Source organism: Lingula anatina, chromosome 4 (assembly GCF_051362555.1).
Source record: "Lingula anatina isolate TDL-2025a chromosome 4, LinAna3.0, whole genome shotgun sequence".
Lineage (NCBI taxonomy): Eukaryota > Metazoa > Brachiopoda > Lingulata > Lingulida > Lingulidae > Lingula > Lingula anatina.
The window spans coordinates 27,497,821-27,516,688 of NC_141770.1; the positions used below are offsets into that span (position 1 = coordinate 27,497,821).

At 36.3% G+C, this 18,868-nt stretch overlaps 1 protein-coding gene across 1 annotated transcript in view; it reads left to right on the plus strand.

Moving 5' to 3' along the window:
- Positions 1–4,348: 4,348 nt before the first annotated feature.
- The window catches only part of LOC106169098 (uncharacterized), a 44,278-nt gene continuing 29,758 nt past the window's right edge, over positions 4,349–18,868 (plus strand). The window contains exon 1 of the mRNA XM_013548451.2: positions 4,349–6,437. Coding sequence (XP_013403905.2) covers positions 4,571–6,437 — 1,867 coding nt within the window. The 5' untranslated portion in view covers positions 4,349–4,570. The remainder of the gene's footprint in view (positions 6,438–18,868) is intronic.

Here is an 18,868-nt window from a genome sequence, read left to right on the forward strand (position 1 = left end):
TACTGTCGATGCGGAGTGATATAACGTCGTTTTCTCGCGCCAGGACGTAACGTCGGGCTCAAATTTTGTAAAAAATTAAACTTGGTCGAAAAATGGCTATATACTTTAAATAAATGCATACTTAGCAAGTCTAATACGATTTTATGATTGTGGGGTATGTAGACTTCATATTCACGTAGCCTTCTACTGAAATTTTGTCGTTTAGAGTGAGCTTGCGTTCGTCAAAGTCGCACTGAGCGGTAAAATTTGACATTGGCAACATCGTAACTTTGGCCACTATTCCTCAACTAGAGAGTGTGCGGGAAATTCCGGATAAGAGATAACGTATCTTTCAATCAATATTGTATGTAAAAAAAAATCATTAAAATCCATCTTTGGAAAAAATTGTTGCAGAATTTTTTGTACCAAAAATCGTGCAAAATCCAGGTTTTTGCGTCATCCATGACCCAAGACGGGCCCAACTCGGCGTTTGTTTACATTTGCAGATGTACATTATTTTGGCGATTATCACCGGTTATTTTGGATATTATTACAGTTTTCAATTGATAGTCAAACAATGCGTGTCAGTTTTATATCTAACTTGTAAATTTAATATTGTTGCACCTTCTTTTTCTAGGCCCTACTACCGGTACATGTACCTTGCATATCTCATTTCTGAGTCCAAAACTCAAGTTTAAAATAAAACAAAGCTGTTTTTCTTTATTTTGCACAGACAAATTCATCGTTTCTTAAATGAATATTTTAAAGGGTTAACAACTGTTTTTATGAGATTCACATTTAAGAATAAATAGTGTAAAGAACCCATAGGAATACAACATATATTCCATTTTACCACCAAAATGGTAGTTTTCACAATTATTTTGAAACTGTTCTGGGCATCCAATCACATGGTGGCTGTACTCTGTAATAATCTTTTGAAATATTAAAATAAATTTAAAAATTACAGTACAGACTAATTTTGAATGTCAAAACTGATTCAGTACCCCAGTAACTATTGGTAAGAAGGGGGAAATTGTCATTTACTCCAGAATCCATTTTGGGCTGATATGAACAGTTACCTCTTTTATATTCAATAAAAAATAGAGGGTAAAAAAACAACAGGATATAATTTTATTTTCAAAACAATGGTACAAGTATACATGCACAGGAAGTCCATATGCATGGGCGCTAGTAAGAATTCACAGAGTGTGTAAAAATGTAAAAAATACATAAATAAAAATTTCCAAAATTAATATAAAATTTCCACTTTCATTGCACTTAATGACTTTCCTATCTTTTTTTTTTTTTTTTTTTTTTTTTTTTTGCTTAATAAATTTTCATACATGTTCCATCTTCAAATGCATTATCTCAAAATACATTAGCTATCCTTTTAAGACTTAAAATAAGAGAAAAATATGCTGATCACCAAGGACAATTTGTCTTTTATTCAAAATAGTTTCATATGCTTGTACTTGATATCTGATATTAAAATATGGGAATACACTGTATGTAACTTGCTTCCTAAAAGGGCTTTACCTGTATTTGTGAACACCAGGCATTATATACTGGATATAAATGGATGTGGACTGTAAATATATTCAAAATACCTCTTTTACTATTCTGACATTTTTTTTCTTTTTAAATTCTTGTTTGAATGTGAAAAGCAGCCTGGCTCCTGGGAGTCCAATTAGAAAAAATGTGTCCATAATAACACTTGTTTGCAACAACTTCCATCCAATTATCTTAAAGAAATACCACCAAAGTCATATTTCTTTTTAAAAATTCAATTTTTTATGTTTCAAAAAATGTAAGTGCTGCCAAAGAATACTTTGATAACCAATTTTCACTAAGGGCTTGGTGACAGTTTTTTTAATATGACTAATAGGAATGCATGATAATGCTGCAACATATCATCGTGATCACTTTTCAGGGCACTTCAAAGCCTGGCAGAGATTCTGTAATATCTGAAAAAACTGTTCTTCTTTTATCTGGAAAAGAAAATCAGAATAAATTCAGAATTTATAATTCCATGCAACTAAAAGTAAAAACAATCTGTTTACACCCCTCTTCAATGTATAGGTCAATTTAACATAAAAAAATTGACTAACAATGAGCGAGGATCGGAAGATATGTCCAAGTGGTACTTAACTAACACAAGTCTAGGAACTCACATAATAAAATAATAAATACTGGCTTTATCTTTTTTCATACAGAAAACAGAAAATGGATTATATTTTAAACCTTTATTACTGTTGACCTGAGAACCAAATGACATTCTCAAATAGATCTACTTCATTTTAACTTAAGTAAAAAATCTACAACTTCAACACTAAGCGAGTATGGTGTATAAATGTCTCAACTTTCATTTTCATACCTATACTAGCAAGTCATTGATTTTGAAATTTTCAATGATTTATAAAATAAACCCTACACTTTCAAATGGACCTTTATACTAAAAATGAGTGTTAACTGATCATGAAAAAAGCTCATAGTACATTAATACTTCTACCATTCTACATGTATATCCAAACATCTTTTTCCTTACATCAATGTTAGAAAGTTTTTAAATTTTTATCAGCCTGAAAAAAAGACAAGGGAAATGTTAAATCTTGCCAAATACTCCCCTGACCTATTGCTAATTATTACAAATAAAAGGTGATGTATTCATAATTCAATCAATATATACAACTCTCAAGCACATTATCTATGCTTCACATGACAGGTGCTCGCAATGCTACGTTATACAGCTACAGTACACGTACGTACTAATTAAGGCACATATGTCGTTATGTAATATTAGTATTCTAAATAACACTAGTCTAGATCAAAAGTTATTATTAAACTGAACTGTAGTTGGAGTTAGATTACTCTGAATGAGCCTGCGTCGGTCACACGGTGCACATTTTAACAAATCTACAAGATACAATGTATAACAAATGTGTTTGATTATGTACAGTATGTAGTGGAGCGAAACTAGCACATTTCTCGTAATAAAAAACATTTATATATATTTTAAAATGTAAATAATTTGCATACGTACCTGTAATGAGTCTCTGACATGCTATAAATATGTGGGTTCCATATTTCAGCAAGGATAAAAATCATAACTTGCCGCACAACCTACTTCACCTGTCCCTGCCTCGTGGTAAATTGCGGGGTTTCGTTGGAAAGCGCCTCAGTTCACCTCTCGTTTAGTGGGCGGGATTTCGGTAAATTTACTAAATTTGTATTAAGTTTTTAATCTTTGATAAAAGAAATGTTTATTCTGTTTCTTAAACTTATATTTGACTTAATATGGGTCTATAAAGGTGCATTTTAGCACCCAAATCTGCGCGTCACATGATTTGTATCACATGACTTTTTTGAACTTCCACAGTTCAAGGTCAAAAAAATACTGTCGTAGCAAGTTATGGAACATCATTGCTTTGCGTGAAAATTGAGGTTAGTCACTAACTTTTTTGGATGAATAAACGTAATTTTAAGTTCGGGAAATGAATGAGATGTGCACTCTTATCGGAGGTGCCTCAGGGGAGAAATTTTGCTCTGTTTTTTCACAACTTTTCGGATTTTCTGTCGAGACTTCTTAACCAGAGAGTGTGCGGGAAATTCCCTTCAAAATCGAAAACCTGGATATATATTCGACCATTTTATTAATTTTAAGCCAATTTCGTATTTGGAAACAATTTCCTCGCAATATAGTCCCTCGCTATACAAAAGCATTTTCGGACACGTAAAATTTTCAGTTTTCTTGATTCGGAGAGAAATAATTGTAACTCTGTACAGTGCATTGACAAAAGCTTACAGTTTATCAATAGACGGATAACTCCTCGTTTAGTCTTTAAAATATGGAAAGTCAATTCACTGTAGTTTTTTCGCAAAGTTTATTTATTTCAAGACGTACGCATTTTTCATCGCGCCGCTTTTTTGGCGCTATTTCGTGACGCGGATGTACCAAAAAATCCATGACGTTTCAAATCACACCTAAATCCTGACAGTATGTGTCCTACTGCCATATACGTCCCCCACAAATAATCAACAAATTTGTTGGCACCAATATTTTGTCAATTTCAACTCAGTAAGTGCTTTCAAATTTACAAAGGACAAATATATTATTTTGCCATATTTCTAATCTAATCAACCGGTCAATGAGATGTTTGAATAATGTTTTCTTGCGGTTATCATTTGTTTATTTACAAAGTGACTCGTTGTGTGCTTCGGTTTCCAATTTCTATTTTAGTTCACCGCGACTGAACTGACAAAGGATTTCCGGCTTATCTTGCCATCGCGGCGTGAAAACATAGTTCATGCAAATTTAGTCATTGAAAATGCCCATTTCAGTCATAATTATGAATATTGAAACATTTGCTGCTGCATTAATATTTGTTTAGTATTTTTAAGTGATATAAACCCAGAAATATGAAATATATTGCAAATGTAAACGGTAGCACATGTTTTGGTATTCCTCCGCGTCCCCGCCAGAGACGTGAGAAGTGAGTCAAGCAGGAAAGAGAAGAAGTTAGCAAACTTACGGATAGCTCTTCATTTCTTGGTGCTTTAAGCTTTTCCATGACACTTAACACTTAAATGGACCATGGATCACTACACAGAGTTGGATGATCGCGATGTTACCCAGATAGAGAGGGACCTGGGCATGTTTGGGGTCCCGACGCCGCAGACTTTTTGGAGAGAAGACATACCTAGGCGATCAGACACTTCAGCTGGCTTGGAGTTTCAGAAGAAACGTGAGCTTTATCTCCAGCACATTCAACGCGGAGAACAACCGCCGAAATACACGCCGTACACGGGATTTAATCCGGAATATAATGCATCCGACGGCAGGGATTTAGACGCCGGGAATTCCTTGGTTGTGCCAGTGAAGGACCTAAGGACGAGGACAGCTAGTAGCGGTAGTGGAGGCGACACCACAAGTATGCTTAAACAAAACGCTACAGGTTACCCCTTTGCTGTAGATAACCGTTCTGGGCTCCCAATGTCATCCCAAATCGCAGTTGCCAGAGCTGCCAATCTGGGTTATACTTCTGCAGAGAACGGTGGGGCATACACGATTGGGATTTCACAGCAACATCATCAGCTGCAGCAGGTGCCCCCTATGGGAGCCTCACCACTGAACAGTACCCAGGGGCACCTGTTGGGGAGACAGAGTACCACAGGGACCTACCTCTACTCCAGTAGTCCTCGGACTAGCACAGGCAGTGTAGGCAGTGGTGGGGATCCAAATGGTGGTAGCCGCCGAGGATCCCTGGTGAACCCCCCTCTCCCCCCCTCCTATGATCAACACAGAGTGGGGGGCACCAGGGGGGCCAGTGTCAGCCCAAGGTCCAGTGTGAGTGCTGACTCCAAGCACTCCAGTCCACGCACCAGTCTGGTGAACACAGCATTAATGGACCGGTTCCCAAGTCCACACTCTGGTATGATCAACGCCAACGAGAAATATCCCAGTCAGCGCTCCAGTTTGTCTTCACTGGGGTACGAGCATTATGTAACCAATCAGACAGCAGCAGAATCTCCCAGACACAGTCACAGCGGAGGAAGCGCGGGGTCAAGTCCCCTGCAAACCATGGACAGAAAGTACACAAACAATAATGATCCCGCTGCGCTGCCACCGGCGTATAATGATCCCAGGCATTCTAGGATAGGTGGTGGCAACAACACCCATCACCATGGCAACAACACCCATCACCATCACGTCCCCCATGGTCTGAATCATGTTCTGCATCAAGGTATACCTAATCACAGCACCCCAATTAAACTGAATCTGGCCTCACCAAATACTGTGCACCCCAATCTTCTACAACAACAACAACAACCCCATCTGGCTGGGCAGAGGGTGGGGGCTGGGGGTGTGCAGGGGGTGGCTGTGTCCGCTGCCACACAGACCAGCAGTCAGAGCCCAGTGTATAGGAATACAGTGGCAGGGGGCGCTATGTCGCCTGCAGGGTCGTCATCCAGTGGTGGACAGAGTAAGGTATTACTCCACTACGATGTCATAGCGCCAAAATCTCCCGGTCCCAGCGAGGCTGAGAAGAAACTAGCTGCGTTGACTCAGCAGTTAGAGAGAGAAATGAGGTTGTCATCTTCTGGGTCTTCATCAAAACGAAGCTCAGTGTCGCCAGAACCTCGAGAGCCACCTCCGCCATATTACGGGCCACATAACACAGAGACGGTACCTGTCATGGCCAATTCTGCCTCTGCTGTGCCTCAGTTTTACACGTCTACAGCAGTTTCTTACCCAGCAACAACGGCCAATAATTACCCAGCACCCCCTGCTTCGCCATCTCTCTCAGTGTCGTCTAGATCGTCCAACCAGAAGAGTGGCCTTGGTTTTCAAGTTACGCCGCCTAAATCCCAAGGTCTGACAGAAGCGGAGAAGAAACTGGAGGTTATGACAAGTAATATTGAGAAGGATTTGGAGCAGCATCCGCCTGGTGAATATTATGGTGAGTGACAATTTTTATTAACTTTTGTTTAAATGTGAATTTTAGATGTTTATTGTGGTAGATTTCAACTGTTAGATATTGGGACAGCATAGAAGCTAGTTGACTGCATTACATCATTCATAAACTGTCTAAAAGTTTTTTTTAGCTTTATAGACCTATGACTTGAAAGTTATGTATAAGTGTATGATAAAACATATTTCAAAATGCAATGAAAAATGTCTTTTCTTCACTGATGGCCATCTAGGTTTTTTTATTATATTATTATTATTTTTTAAAATTTTATTTATTATTATTTTTGGGGTATATTAATCCAGATGTTAGACTTGGTTAGAGCAGGCTATGGAACTGAATGTATTGTATACTTTGACCTCTTCTACAGACTTCAAGGGTTAAAATGGTATTTTGTTTTGAAGAATTATAGGATGTTGTGTTGTATGCATTTTTTGTTACATGGAAGCCCTCCCTCTCTCTCTTTCTCTCTCTCTCTCTCTCTCTCTCTCTCTCTCTCTCTCACACACACACACACACACACACACACACACCTATTCCCTGACATACCACAGTAAGTGATTTACAGCTCCCTAAATAACAAGTTCCTTGTTTACATAGCTTCCGTGTAGCTCCTGCTTCAGTTATTATAAGCCTCCGCACCAAGAGATATTACCTGAATGATCTAAGCTAGGAGGTAGCTATATCCTTTAATTATTAACCCCAAGATGGTTGCCATGGTATTTGGATAGCGAGATATACATAATCGTGATGGTAATGTTCTTGTGTAATATACATGTATATGTATAATTAAGTTTGAAAGGTCTCAGCCATCTCTTTATAAGATAACTTAAACTGAAATTCTTGCCCTGTCCTCTTTTTATAGAGTTATAAAAGGGAATGAAAATAAATGTTACACTGGATTGAAGTAAAGAATTGCTGTATTTTCTGAGCCATGTATTTATTGTTAGTTCTGTGAGATGTTGAGAAAAGATTGGGCAGAATTTTATTTAATGCAAAACATGAGGAAAAATGTCTTATCTCTTTCTTCTTATAACAAAGGCCCAAAATTTAATTGGAATGGCTTCACTTGTGGTTTAAAATATGTTAAAATAAATAAGAAATTAGGCTCAACTTTGGATCTTGAGTTATTTTGAGAAAATTGCCCAGTGTATGTGTGGAAGGGGGGGGGGGGGGGGGGGGGCTCTTGTCTCTCTGCCTGTTCAGTTAGTCCTACCTGTGTTGATGTGTTGACACTGAAGTGGGAGGGAGGGGGAGACGCATTCCAAGACAGCAATTACACACCATACCCCAGGCCACTTACTACTATATTATTGAGGTGGAGAGTGAAAATACCTCTATCTGCATAAATCTCAGATTGTTATTGAGATAAGAGAGACGCTTTAAAGCAAATGTTTTAGAATAATTGAGGGAAGTGTAAGAGATATGCAGAATTAGATGGGGGAGAAATAAGAAATTTTGTATATATTTATATAGCTGTGTCACAGTTCTGAGAGATGATCTTCTCCTCTTAATCTATGATAAATTAAGTTAAGAGAATACAGTACATCTATTTTCTTTAGAAATAGCAGTCTTTGAGTTAATACCAGTAATAGGATATTATATTTATCTGTCAGGTCAGATGATGAGCTGATTAAAGATGGTATGTTATGATGTTATCATGAAAAGGATGGGTTGAAATTATTGATAATTATAATATTATTCCAGTCAGGGAGGATTTTACACCTTTCTTACCAGTCCGTTTGTTGTTGATTTTCAAGAAAGCCAGGTAGCTATTGTTTGTTAAAAAGTGGACAAATGCTGCCTTAGACCACTTTTGTACTTTATTACCAAAAATCACTAGAAATTTTTCCTTGTATTTTGTTGATGTTGAGGAAAAGTTTTCTTTCATTAAGTTGTGGCATTTAAAAAATGAAGTTTAAATGCCACATTGGTTTCTTTCACATTTCTTAGCCATACTGAAATATTGACTGAGACTATTTCACCCAGGTTTCTGGTGTACATGAAACATTTCTTTATAAAACAGCTACAGCATATCAGCCTCTCACAAATGCTGGTGGAATTTTTATTTTGCTTTTTCCAAATGACCCATTGCATCTCTCTCCATCTTCATTTCACCAAAATTGGGCTCAGCTCAGAAATGGCATCTGTCAAAAATCATTCTGGAATTTTCATGGTGTCATGATAATGAAGTGACCTCTAATGGATCTGTCATCTGTTGGATAACTAGAAACATACTTCAGTTGTCAAGTGTCATTGGTGTGTGAAAGGACTGTACTGCCTTTTTCTTTTGAAATTTTGACATATTTTCAGGCCTTTCCTTGGATTGCAAGTAAAATTTGCCAGAATGACGTATTGCTGTACTAGTAAATTATTCCTTTCACCCACAGGAAATAATCACATTTCCAAAATTTGTAAAAAGATTATTTTTGAGACATGAATATAACCTCACATCATGGTCCTGCGCAATTATCTCTCAGGATGCATTGGAATTCTAATGTTTCCAATATCCAAGTCACCATTGAGGGTATTCTATCTAGCTATCAGTGGTGTTTTGTTTGTCTGTGTGTTAGGTATGTAGTGTTTAACTTTGTCTGGGACCCAGCATTATCAGACTGCAGGGATGTCTTGTAGGTGATGTGGGCACAAAATATTCAGGTGTTTGGTAGACATTTTGAGATTTGTTTTGAACTGATCAACGTGGTTAACAAATAAGTGCATTGCAATTAACTTAGTGGACCTTCAGCAAGTCCATCAGTTGCTCATCTTTTTACAGTCAGCTGTTTATTGTAATCATGCTGGTGGATCCTCAGCATGCCATCCTATCAATCATTTCATTTCATTCACTCATTCCCAAGTAGCGGAAAGGTTGGAAATATTTATTTTCATATAAAATTCATTCATAAAGAGATGAAAGAGTGCTTTGTTTCTATTTAAATAATCGTTGGCCATATAACAAACATTATTGATTGTTTGTCAAAGTGACAAGTTAATTCCGCAGATATGAGAGCTCACCCTACGTAGAGAAGTTGTAAGTAAAGTAGTGTTGGCTGTTGTATTGTGTAATAGTTTCTTCAGTAGTTAGTTGGCCAAGCATAAGCTAATTTATTGAATACTTGGGTGTGGTAAATATACTGCTTAGGCAAAGGTTAAAATATGTTACATAAAGTTACATAATGTTTCACCTGAACCTGTTCCATAAGGCACATCTTGTTCACATTGTTTCATTTTCTCATACATGAATGCAGATGGAGGAAAAAATCTCCCTCTTCAGCAGAGAGAGAGGGAGTTTCCACAAGTGTATTTCTTTTATAAAGCTGAATTGTTGTTGTGTCTGCAACTGTCAGTTTGTATATAAAATAATTACATATAAGTATACAGTACATTTTGATTATGATGTAGCCTATGGGTTTCTATTTGACAGATATATATATATATATATACCCAAAGGGCAGAAAACGGCTGTTACACATTTCTGTTTTGAAAATAAATCATTTTAAACGGTTTGTTTGCACTTCAGTGAAAAGATTGTTTGCATTCTTTTTCATTGTAATGGTTTGATTATAGGGTGTGGGATTCTGACTTGAGTAAAAGTGAGGCAGGTTTTTTTTTTTTTTTTTTTTAAAGATGGGTATCGCTGGTTTGAAGTATTATCATAAAGCCTATTTGACAGATTTAGAGAGGTGCTTTTCATGCTTTGTTTGTCTTGTGAAGTTGATAAATGTGGAGAAGATGAAAACCGGATTTCTAGTGATATTTTAAGATAATTGGCTTTACTGGGCTTGCGAAAAGAGTTGTATTTTTATTTTTCTAGTACTATGTATATTAAGGCTTGATTTGAAGGAGGGAATAGGCAAATGAATCCTTTGTGGCATCAACTTAAGATTTAAAGTACAGTCATTCTTAGGATATTTATTTAAATATACAACAAATTAGAACTAAGAGAGACTATAGAAACACTAGTGTATCATGCACATTTGATAATATTAAATAAAGATATATATATATATATATATACATACTCTACAAAGGATATTAAACATGGCAAGAAATGAATTGTTTCAAAGAGACTAAAAATAGTTAATACCGATACAATTCTCATATTTTAGAATTTGTGCATTTGGTTACTGGTAAGAGATGAGTGGTTCTGCAGACTTGGTAAAAATCCTGAGATTATAGGTCTGTTTTGCTTTATGAGCACCAAGTATGCAGTTTTCATATTTCCCAAAGGTTACCAGCCAATATGACGGGTAAACAGGCATGGATTCTACATTTTTTGTTTTGTAAGCTTACCGTATATGATGAGCAAGGATGGAGGAGGCAGTTATGGATCAGTCTCTTACAAATTTTATCAACTTTTTTGTCAATATGAGACAGAGAGAGAGAGATTTTTGTTGTCTTTAATTTGCTGCTCCAAAACGATGTCTATTCTTCTGACGTTATCATATACAGTAGATTTAACCTTTAATTTTATTTACTCGAATCATCTTAAGAATTTGGTAATATGTTGGCACAAGCTAGGACCCTAAGGACTCTTAGGAGTTCATCCATATTCTTTTATTTCAAACATTTTTTCTTCTTAGCCCTGCCCAAAGCAATAAGGCATTTACTAGTATAACACACTGAAGTCATAATTTAGGCTTGGATCAGATTTCAGACAAAAATGTGTTTTCTCCCATATGTGTTACCTTATCAGTAGGGTCATCTTTTGGTCATCATTGGTCAGTCTGATATGATTATAGTGCTTAAATTTACAGTCTTTCATCTAAATATAAATACCTCAATTCAGAGATGATTTGATTATGAAAAAAAAACATTGTGGAATTTTTCTTTTCCGCTCGCTAGGTTGAATTTGGAGTATAGGCTTATGAACTATAGGGAATAACATGAGCATTTCATAGGGTAGTTTTATGTTTGGTGCTTTTGTTTTCAGTTCTCTCGTTATTTCAAATCAGATATTATTTGTTTAACACCCCACCTTCAATAATAATCTTCACTTTGACTCTTGATTTTGCCACACAGAATAATTTTTGAACATAGCAAATAATTTTTAATCTACAATTTCTATTTCCCTCATTTTAACAATGTGTGCAATTTATAAATCTTGTTTTTTACATGGCCTGTCACTGTACATCTTACTTACTGTGAAAGATTAAAGGACAATGTTCATGTAAAAATCCATTTCTCGAATTTTGAAGATACAGCACTCAATCTATACACTAGAGGTATGTTTTAATCGATCCCCGCCATTTAAAAATTATAAAAACAATCTATTAGTAGAAAAAAAAGCGTTTTAGTAAACCTCACCTCAATATGCAAAAATGAAGCAACAGATCTGGGTCACGTGGTACTGTGACGACAATCACGATAAAGGTCTGTGAGACCCTGAGCTGCATGTTGCATACAGACGGAGAAGTTAAGGAAAGTTGTGTAGAACGGAGTTGAGGAATTTTCGTTATGCCTCGGTGTGTTGCCGTGGGATTCAGCAAAATTGCAGCTCTCGTTGACAATCTTTCTTTGTCTGTGACGGTCTTCCGTGACTTACTTACTAACTTCGGTGACAATAGTTGCGATGCTCTAGATCATGGTCACCTCAGGTGGTTTAGATCATATCAAGAGCTGGTAGTCTTTCAGATTAACTGTCATCAGTTGGCAAACTTACTGATTGCTGATGCATTTTAAATGCATTGTAGTTGACCAAAAGCTCGTTTACAACAAACCTGTTAATTATGCACAGCTGCAATTCCCAAGCCAGGTAATAACAGGTATGAAACTCGTCTTGGTGGGCTTTCATATTTTTCAATATATCTCATTTATTTCATGGGGTTATTTTATTGGTATTTGTAAATGACGTTAAATATCAATACTTAAACAATTAAGTTCAAACACGGTCGCGAACATTAATAAAAGAAGTTGCTCTCAGGGTATCTTGAAGCTTCCGTGGAAGAAAACGTGTTGAGGAAAAACAGGAAAAAGAGCGTTATATTAAAAATGGGAACTGCTATAATAAAATGGTTCGTTATCCTAATTCGTTTATGCTTTGAGGATTTGTTTCTGAAGATTATTTCATCTGAAATATTAAATAATTTAAAAGATTGATCATTTTATAACTTGAAACGCAAATTCTGCGTCAGTACGCAATTTTTTTTTTTTTGCAAATTTGTAAGCTTATAACACCGTGCTATTATAAAGATCTACTCAAGAAAAAAATTTGCTTGGGTAAAATTGAGTACGGAATGAACTGGAGACACTTGGCTTGTCATTAAGTTTACACGAAAATATGTCAGGTAACTTTATACTGTCTTTGGAAGAGTAAAGATTGAAAGATAATTTTAAACAAACTTTGACGGGGGAAATACCTACAAAGAGTAATGGGCTATTTCGCCAACATCATGTTGAAAATTTTACACTGCAATTCTATTCAAATAAGCTAAGGAACTAATTGCCAAATTAATACTCTCATCACATAGTAGGGGGGTAACCAGACCTGCAAAAATTGTACGCACATATTTAAAAAGATTACAAGCACATACAGCAAAATGTAGACTTACGCAAAACATGAAGGACAGCGTACCGTAATCACAGCAAATGTACCTCATATAGTAGCTTAATTTCCATTAATAATAAAATCATCATTTAAGTCAAAAATATTCTTGCGATTTAATAACTATTTTAATTTACCCAGAACGGTATATTTATTTTAAAGGCGGTTAACTGAAATATAGTTTTATGATTTGTTTGTGAAAATTGCCCATGTCACCCTGTTAGTTTGGAGGTCTAAGCTGGATCAAGTCCGTGTTAAAATTCCTATGAAGTTGTGCAGCAAAAATTCTTCCTTTCTTTCTCTAGCTCCTCGATAAACCTGGTGTTCAGATTTTATCTAGTACCCACAGGTCTACGGGAGCTGCGCTTTGTAACTAACGCACAGGTAGATTTTTACCTGAGATAACTGGAGTAAAGCTTAGATAGAGAGTGCGTTCGATACAAGCAAGACAAATTGAATGCCATTTAACCCTCTAATTAAGAGGTAAAGGAAGTTCCAGTTAGATGGATGATTAAGATAGGACTTGTCAAGGTAACGGGCATTGTTTACCTCAGTTTAATAAAAGCATGCAAGACGGAGTGTCAGCGGTTTAATAAAATAAATTGAATTTCACAAATAACATGGACCTCATATGCAATAATCAACATTTCCCTTAACTCATTCAAATGCAGTGTTTTATACAACTTGGGATAACCATAATGAAATGCTTGTTAAAGAAATGACTAGACGGGAAATGGTTTTACACAGCTTCACGAGGATTTAGACCCCTCGGGTAAGAGATTTGAATGAGTATAAACTTTTATCAGAAGCCAGATAGAGAAGTCATCTTACAGGTAGACAATGCAGCTCAGTTTGACAGCTAAGCACGCTCTGTTCTCCAGTGGCTCGATTGTCGTCATTGGACCACGTGACCACGTAGCTCATTAACTCCCAGGCCGAGCAAATAGGACGTTTTTTAAAGCCAAAAATTTACAAAATGAGCTTTTAATTTGTGTATTTGGATTAAGATATCGTTAGTTGGGCATGTTTTCTGAAGAATATGTTCCGTTCAGGCCATTCTGACGGCATGAAGCAAACCCTTTAACAGAATTCTTGAATTAAGGTCAATTAATATTCACTGTAACATACAACTATGATAATAATTGTTTTATTAATTTTTCTTTTATATGTATTTTATTTGTTAGGCCTAAGCCAATTTAAAGTGTCAATTAAGCAAAATGATTGAATATTGATCAATAAATTAAAATGCCGGTCTCTCCAAACAAGAGCTATAATTTTATATGTGAGATAAACCTTGGTTGGCACTTCAACCTTCATCTGGTCACATTCCACTTGGAAAGATAGGAAATAGTTTCTTCATACGTCAAAAAATGACCTGGTTAACCTAACTGTGGTCTATATTTGAACACAAAGGAAATCCGAAAGGTTTAATTCTGAGATTTGATACCACAGAAGACCATAGTAGAGGTTCCTGCCCCTGATACTACAAACCAGGCCAGGAGGCCAAGAAACAGCTTGAATACAGTCAAACTTTTTAAGCCAAGAAGGCCTTTAGGACACCTTAACAGACATGCTGAAAACTTTTCAAAATGGTCGGACATTTGGACCAGCAGTAATGAAAAAATTTGCCGGACCATATTGATTTTTGTCGGACCAATAATCACCCTATTCGATTGAGACAGATACTACCTGTATGATTAGGTAGCTTACTTTGTTTGTGAATGGGATAGGTTTGAAATGGAAGGAAAAAACGCTTTGGGTTTTCTATAATTTCATTAGTGAATTATGTCGAATGATGACTGTAAATTCAAAATTTGGTTCTTAAAACTCTTGTCGGTCCTTTGGTCCAATTTTCTACCGGTCCAGACAAATTTTCCCGGTCATGACCAATCGGACCGACAGTTTCAGCATGTCTGCCTTAACTGTTCCATAGCAGACAAAAAGGACTAGACATTAAAGAAACGATTAGCCTGACTGTGACATCAGTTTTACTGGTACTGGGTGTTGGTCCAGTGTTAGCAACAGAGAGTGAAAGTTAGCTTTAATAATGAAAAGAAAGACAGTTTTCATCACTTTAGTCTGGGAATAGATCAAAATAGTCTACTCATATGATGACAATGTTCCTGTATCACAAAAAAAACAAAACAAGAAGGGATATTGTTTCAGATCAATGGTTTCTTTATTATACCATATGTATTAAACAGAATACCATTTCTCTTTCATTTCTACTAGAAATTTAACCATGCATTGATCATCAGCAGATTTCTCTACCCATCCATAGAGAGACTAAATTAAATTCTTCATTAATGATGACTAATTTAGGTGATGATTCACTAAAGTAAAGAATAACTTTCCAGTGATTAGTATTTAATCTATTATAATATTGGCAGTGGGTTACTATAACAGTACCTGAGTCAGTAGTCAATGGACTACTAAGACTATATCAAGTAGCTGAGTCATTACTCTCTAGTGTTGTCCTACATAGCTGTTGCAGTGGTCATTTAGTGGACTACTGCGACTGGATCAGGTTACTGAGTCAGTAATCAATTGGAGTGTTATATATTTGTAGTGGTAGACATTTAGTAACTAGACTATTATGACTAGATCAACTTGCTGAGTCCATTGGCACTTGTTTAGTCTGCAGGGTAGTAAGCATATGAAGACGAGCGTTATATTTATGTGATACCTAAAATGTCTCCATTGGCAGTGAATACCAAGTGTATTAATTTATGTCATTAATCCACCCTCTTCCTTTCAAATAAAAAAAAATATACTAATTAAATTGATTGCTAGAAGTGATATTCATTGCTATGTATTTTTCTGAAAACTGAACAGTCAAAATGACAATTTTTTGGTCTTCAATTAATGGTCTGAAAATCATCCAATCCGTTTCCTGTTTGATGTTAATGAAGCTGATAATGTCACTGCAATGACAAGAGGAGATAGAAGAATATAGATGACGATACAGTCAGACAGATAAACATCGACATTCTGTGGTCTGCACAACGGTTATTGGCCGTACAGTATAATTCCTGCCTGCTGATTCACTAGCTAGTGGTTTTATTGTACTACAGGGTGATTGAGGTTTGGTGTAGTTTCTGTCAGGTTGAAAACCAAACAAAAGAAATGTGCTTGTTGTGGCATATTTTTGGGAGAAGGTCACTTATTAAAATGGCTGCACAGTCATACTGGGTAATTTTTGACAGACATCTTATCTCTTACCTTTGGTGGAAAAAAACAGGATCTGATATTTACTGAGGTCTTTAAAATCTCTTTGTCATTAGTTTCTGTATCTCTTTGTCATTAGTCACATATATTTATTTGATTTATTCATATTGCAGCATCCCCTCCAACACACACTTTCACAGAGAGATAGAGGTTTACACATTGGAACATATGACAAATGATATTTCTATATTCTTTTTCTGGTAAATATAAAGACTATATTGAAAAAAGTTAAGGGGAAGGGGGGCACAGTTCCAAGTTCTTTGACTGTTATTTACTTATGAACCATATACACATGTACTAGTATAATAGTGAGAGTATCAGATTTGTTATTTCCTTGAGACAAACCCTGAAGAAAAAAATTGTTAATTATGACCAGAAAACAAACTGCAGCGTATTGCAAAGATTTCTCTAGGGACTGATGAACTGATGAGTCATGGAGCAGGTCATTTCTCTGGAGGTACCGCTGCCTAACTCACTGATATGTCTCTGGGTGCATTCCCATAGATTTTAGATCGATCTATCCCCGTGGGGAGTCTCACTAGATTACTGTCGGATAATCTGGCTTAAATGTCCGTCCTGCCTACTACAAGCTTTAAGGGGGTAATTAACTTTTGTGCCCACTATTCAGCGTGAACCCCCAGGGAGTTAGGTCGATCTAGTTGGATCGATCTAATCTCTGGGAATGGAGTCTCTGTGTGTGTGTGTGGAGGTGTATATATACTCCTAGCAGTATTTAAGACCTCACCTGCTCAGTGGCCAGAAGACCTTGTCAGATGTGGTGTCCTAGTTTTACAGATCTGCCACAAAATGAAAATAAAAAAGCAGCAATGATAAGGGATGTGGCTTTTCTACCAGGTGCACCAGTTCTGCTAGCTCTTGATAAACAATAGGTACATGAAAATATTAAGGCATGGGAAGGAAGACTGATAGACAGACAGACAGACAGAACTTGTTCTACAAAAATTGTCTACCAGACTTCTTCTTCTTATATTTATAATAATTATTATCATTGCAAGGTTATTTTGTAGGTGTTTCATAAAAAATTGTGTTCCCTTTCTCCCAGATCTACCTTTGCCTGCCAATTACTTCATTTCACACTACTCTATCAGCCTCTCTCCTCACAGCTGAGGTAGACCACACTCCTGTGACTCATATCTTGTTTTCTTATAAACCTTCCACTAAGGTGATCTATCTTCCCTTTCTTTGTGTTATGTAAGCTGTTTTTCCCCTATTACAACCTGTTTATTCTGTTACATGTGGTGTGTTACCTGACTCCGCTGGAAGCTTGTATCTCTGTGTACCTATGTCACTGGTAATATTGTGGTTTGCTACTGTGGAATTACACAACTTGACAGATTAAAAAAAATTCCAACACGTTTCTGGTTTTTTATGAATATGACATAGCTAATAATTTAACTTTTTCGCTTTTTTATTGGGACCTGTGCTGGTGGAATAGGTTAGGGGACCTGAAAAGGCTGCCGGATTTTAGTTTTTTGCCTTGTATTTGAGCGTGATACTCATGGAGTAGTTTAGGGGTCCTGACAATGCCGCCAGGTGCTGTGGTTTGGGGTTGATCGCTCTTTATGTCTGACATTGGTCACAGTTTTCCTGCCGTTCCCAGTCAGCTCACAGGGAAAAATCTGTGTAGTGCTACATATTATGCTAACCAGTATGTACACAAATTGAACATATAGAAGTATTTTGATGAGAATATTTGCTATAGAATGATCAGATGACCAGCCTGTTGAATTACATTTTTTTTTTTTCATCGGCTATGAATATTCCTGTCATAACATATCTTATCCAAATTTAGTCTGGGGTACCTACTAGGAGCTTCATGTTCTCATCTTTAAGAACACATTACTGGAGATATAAGAAAAGACTTCATCTAAGTTGTCTGTCAATCAACCAAGTGTTCCAACATGTTTCCCTCAAGTGATCATCAATTTCCGATGCAGGAATTTGTGAAAGACATTCCATGTGTTTGAAGAGTCCATTAACTCCTTGTACTCTCTCGCCTCTCTCTCTCTCTCTCTTCACCCAGACCACACACTTCTCTTATCAAATTTATTGGCTGGTTGACCAGATGTGAAACAGTTTAGTGATTATTGTGTGGGAGAGTTTACCTGTGATAGAATTTCAAAGGATTTCCTGTCCTTAGGTTTGTATGAGGGCCGTAGGAACATGAAGGGGAAGTGTGGTCCAGCAGTGCCTGTGAGGTCCCCCTTCCCTTGCTTTAAGGTCATCCCTGCATCATTTTTGCGAACCCAATCATAGATGTTCAAAAAAAAAAAAAAAAAAAAAAAACTTGAAACCTTGTGGCCTTTTCAGGACCCCTTTCAAATCATTGAATGGTTTTGTGAATATGAGCATATATTTTATCATGATCATAACGCTTGGCAAAGTTTTTAAATTTAAATTTATTTACTTTTATATAAGTAGGCTTGTTTTACGAATAAACTAGAGATAATAGATTTTATGGACAAGATGATTTTTACATTGAAATATATGTCAAAGTAATAAATCTTTGCTTTGAAGATATATATGATATTTCCTACATGTATGGGAAATTGGTTTAGAATTTATTTTATTTTCATATATCACTGACAAGGTGCACCCCTTTGAAATTTACATTCAAATTCCAAGTAAT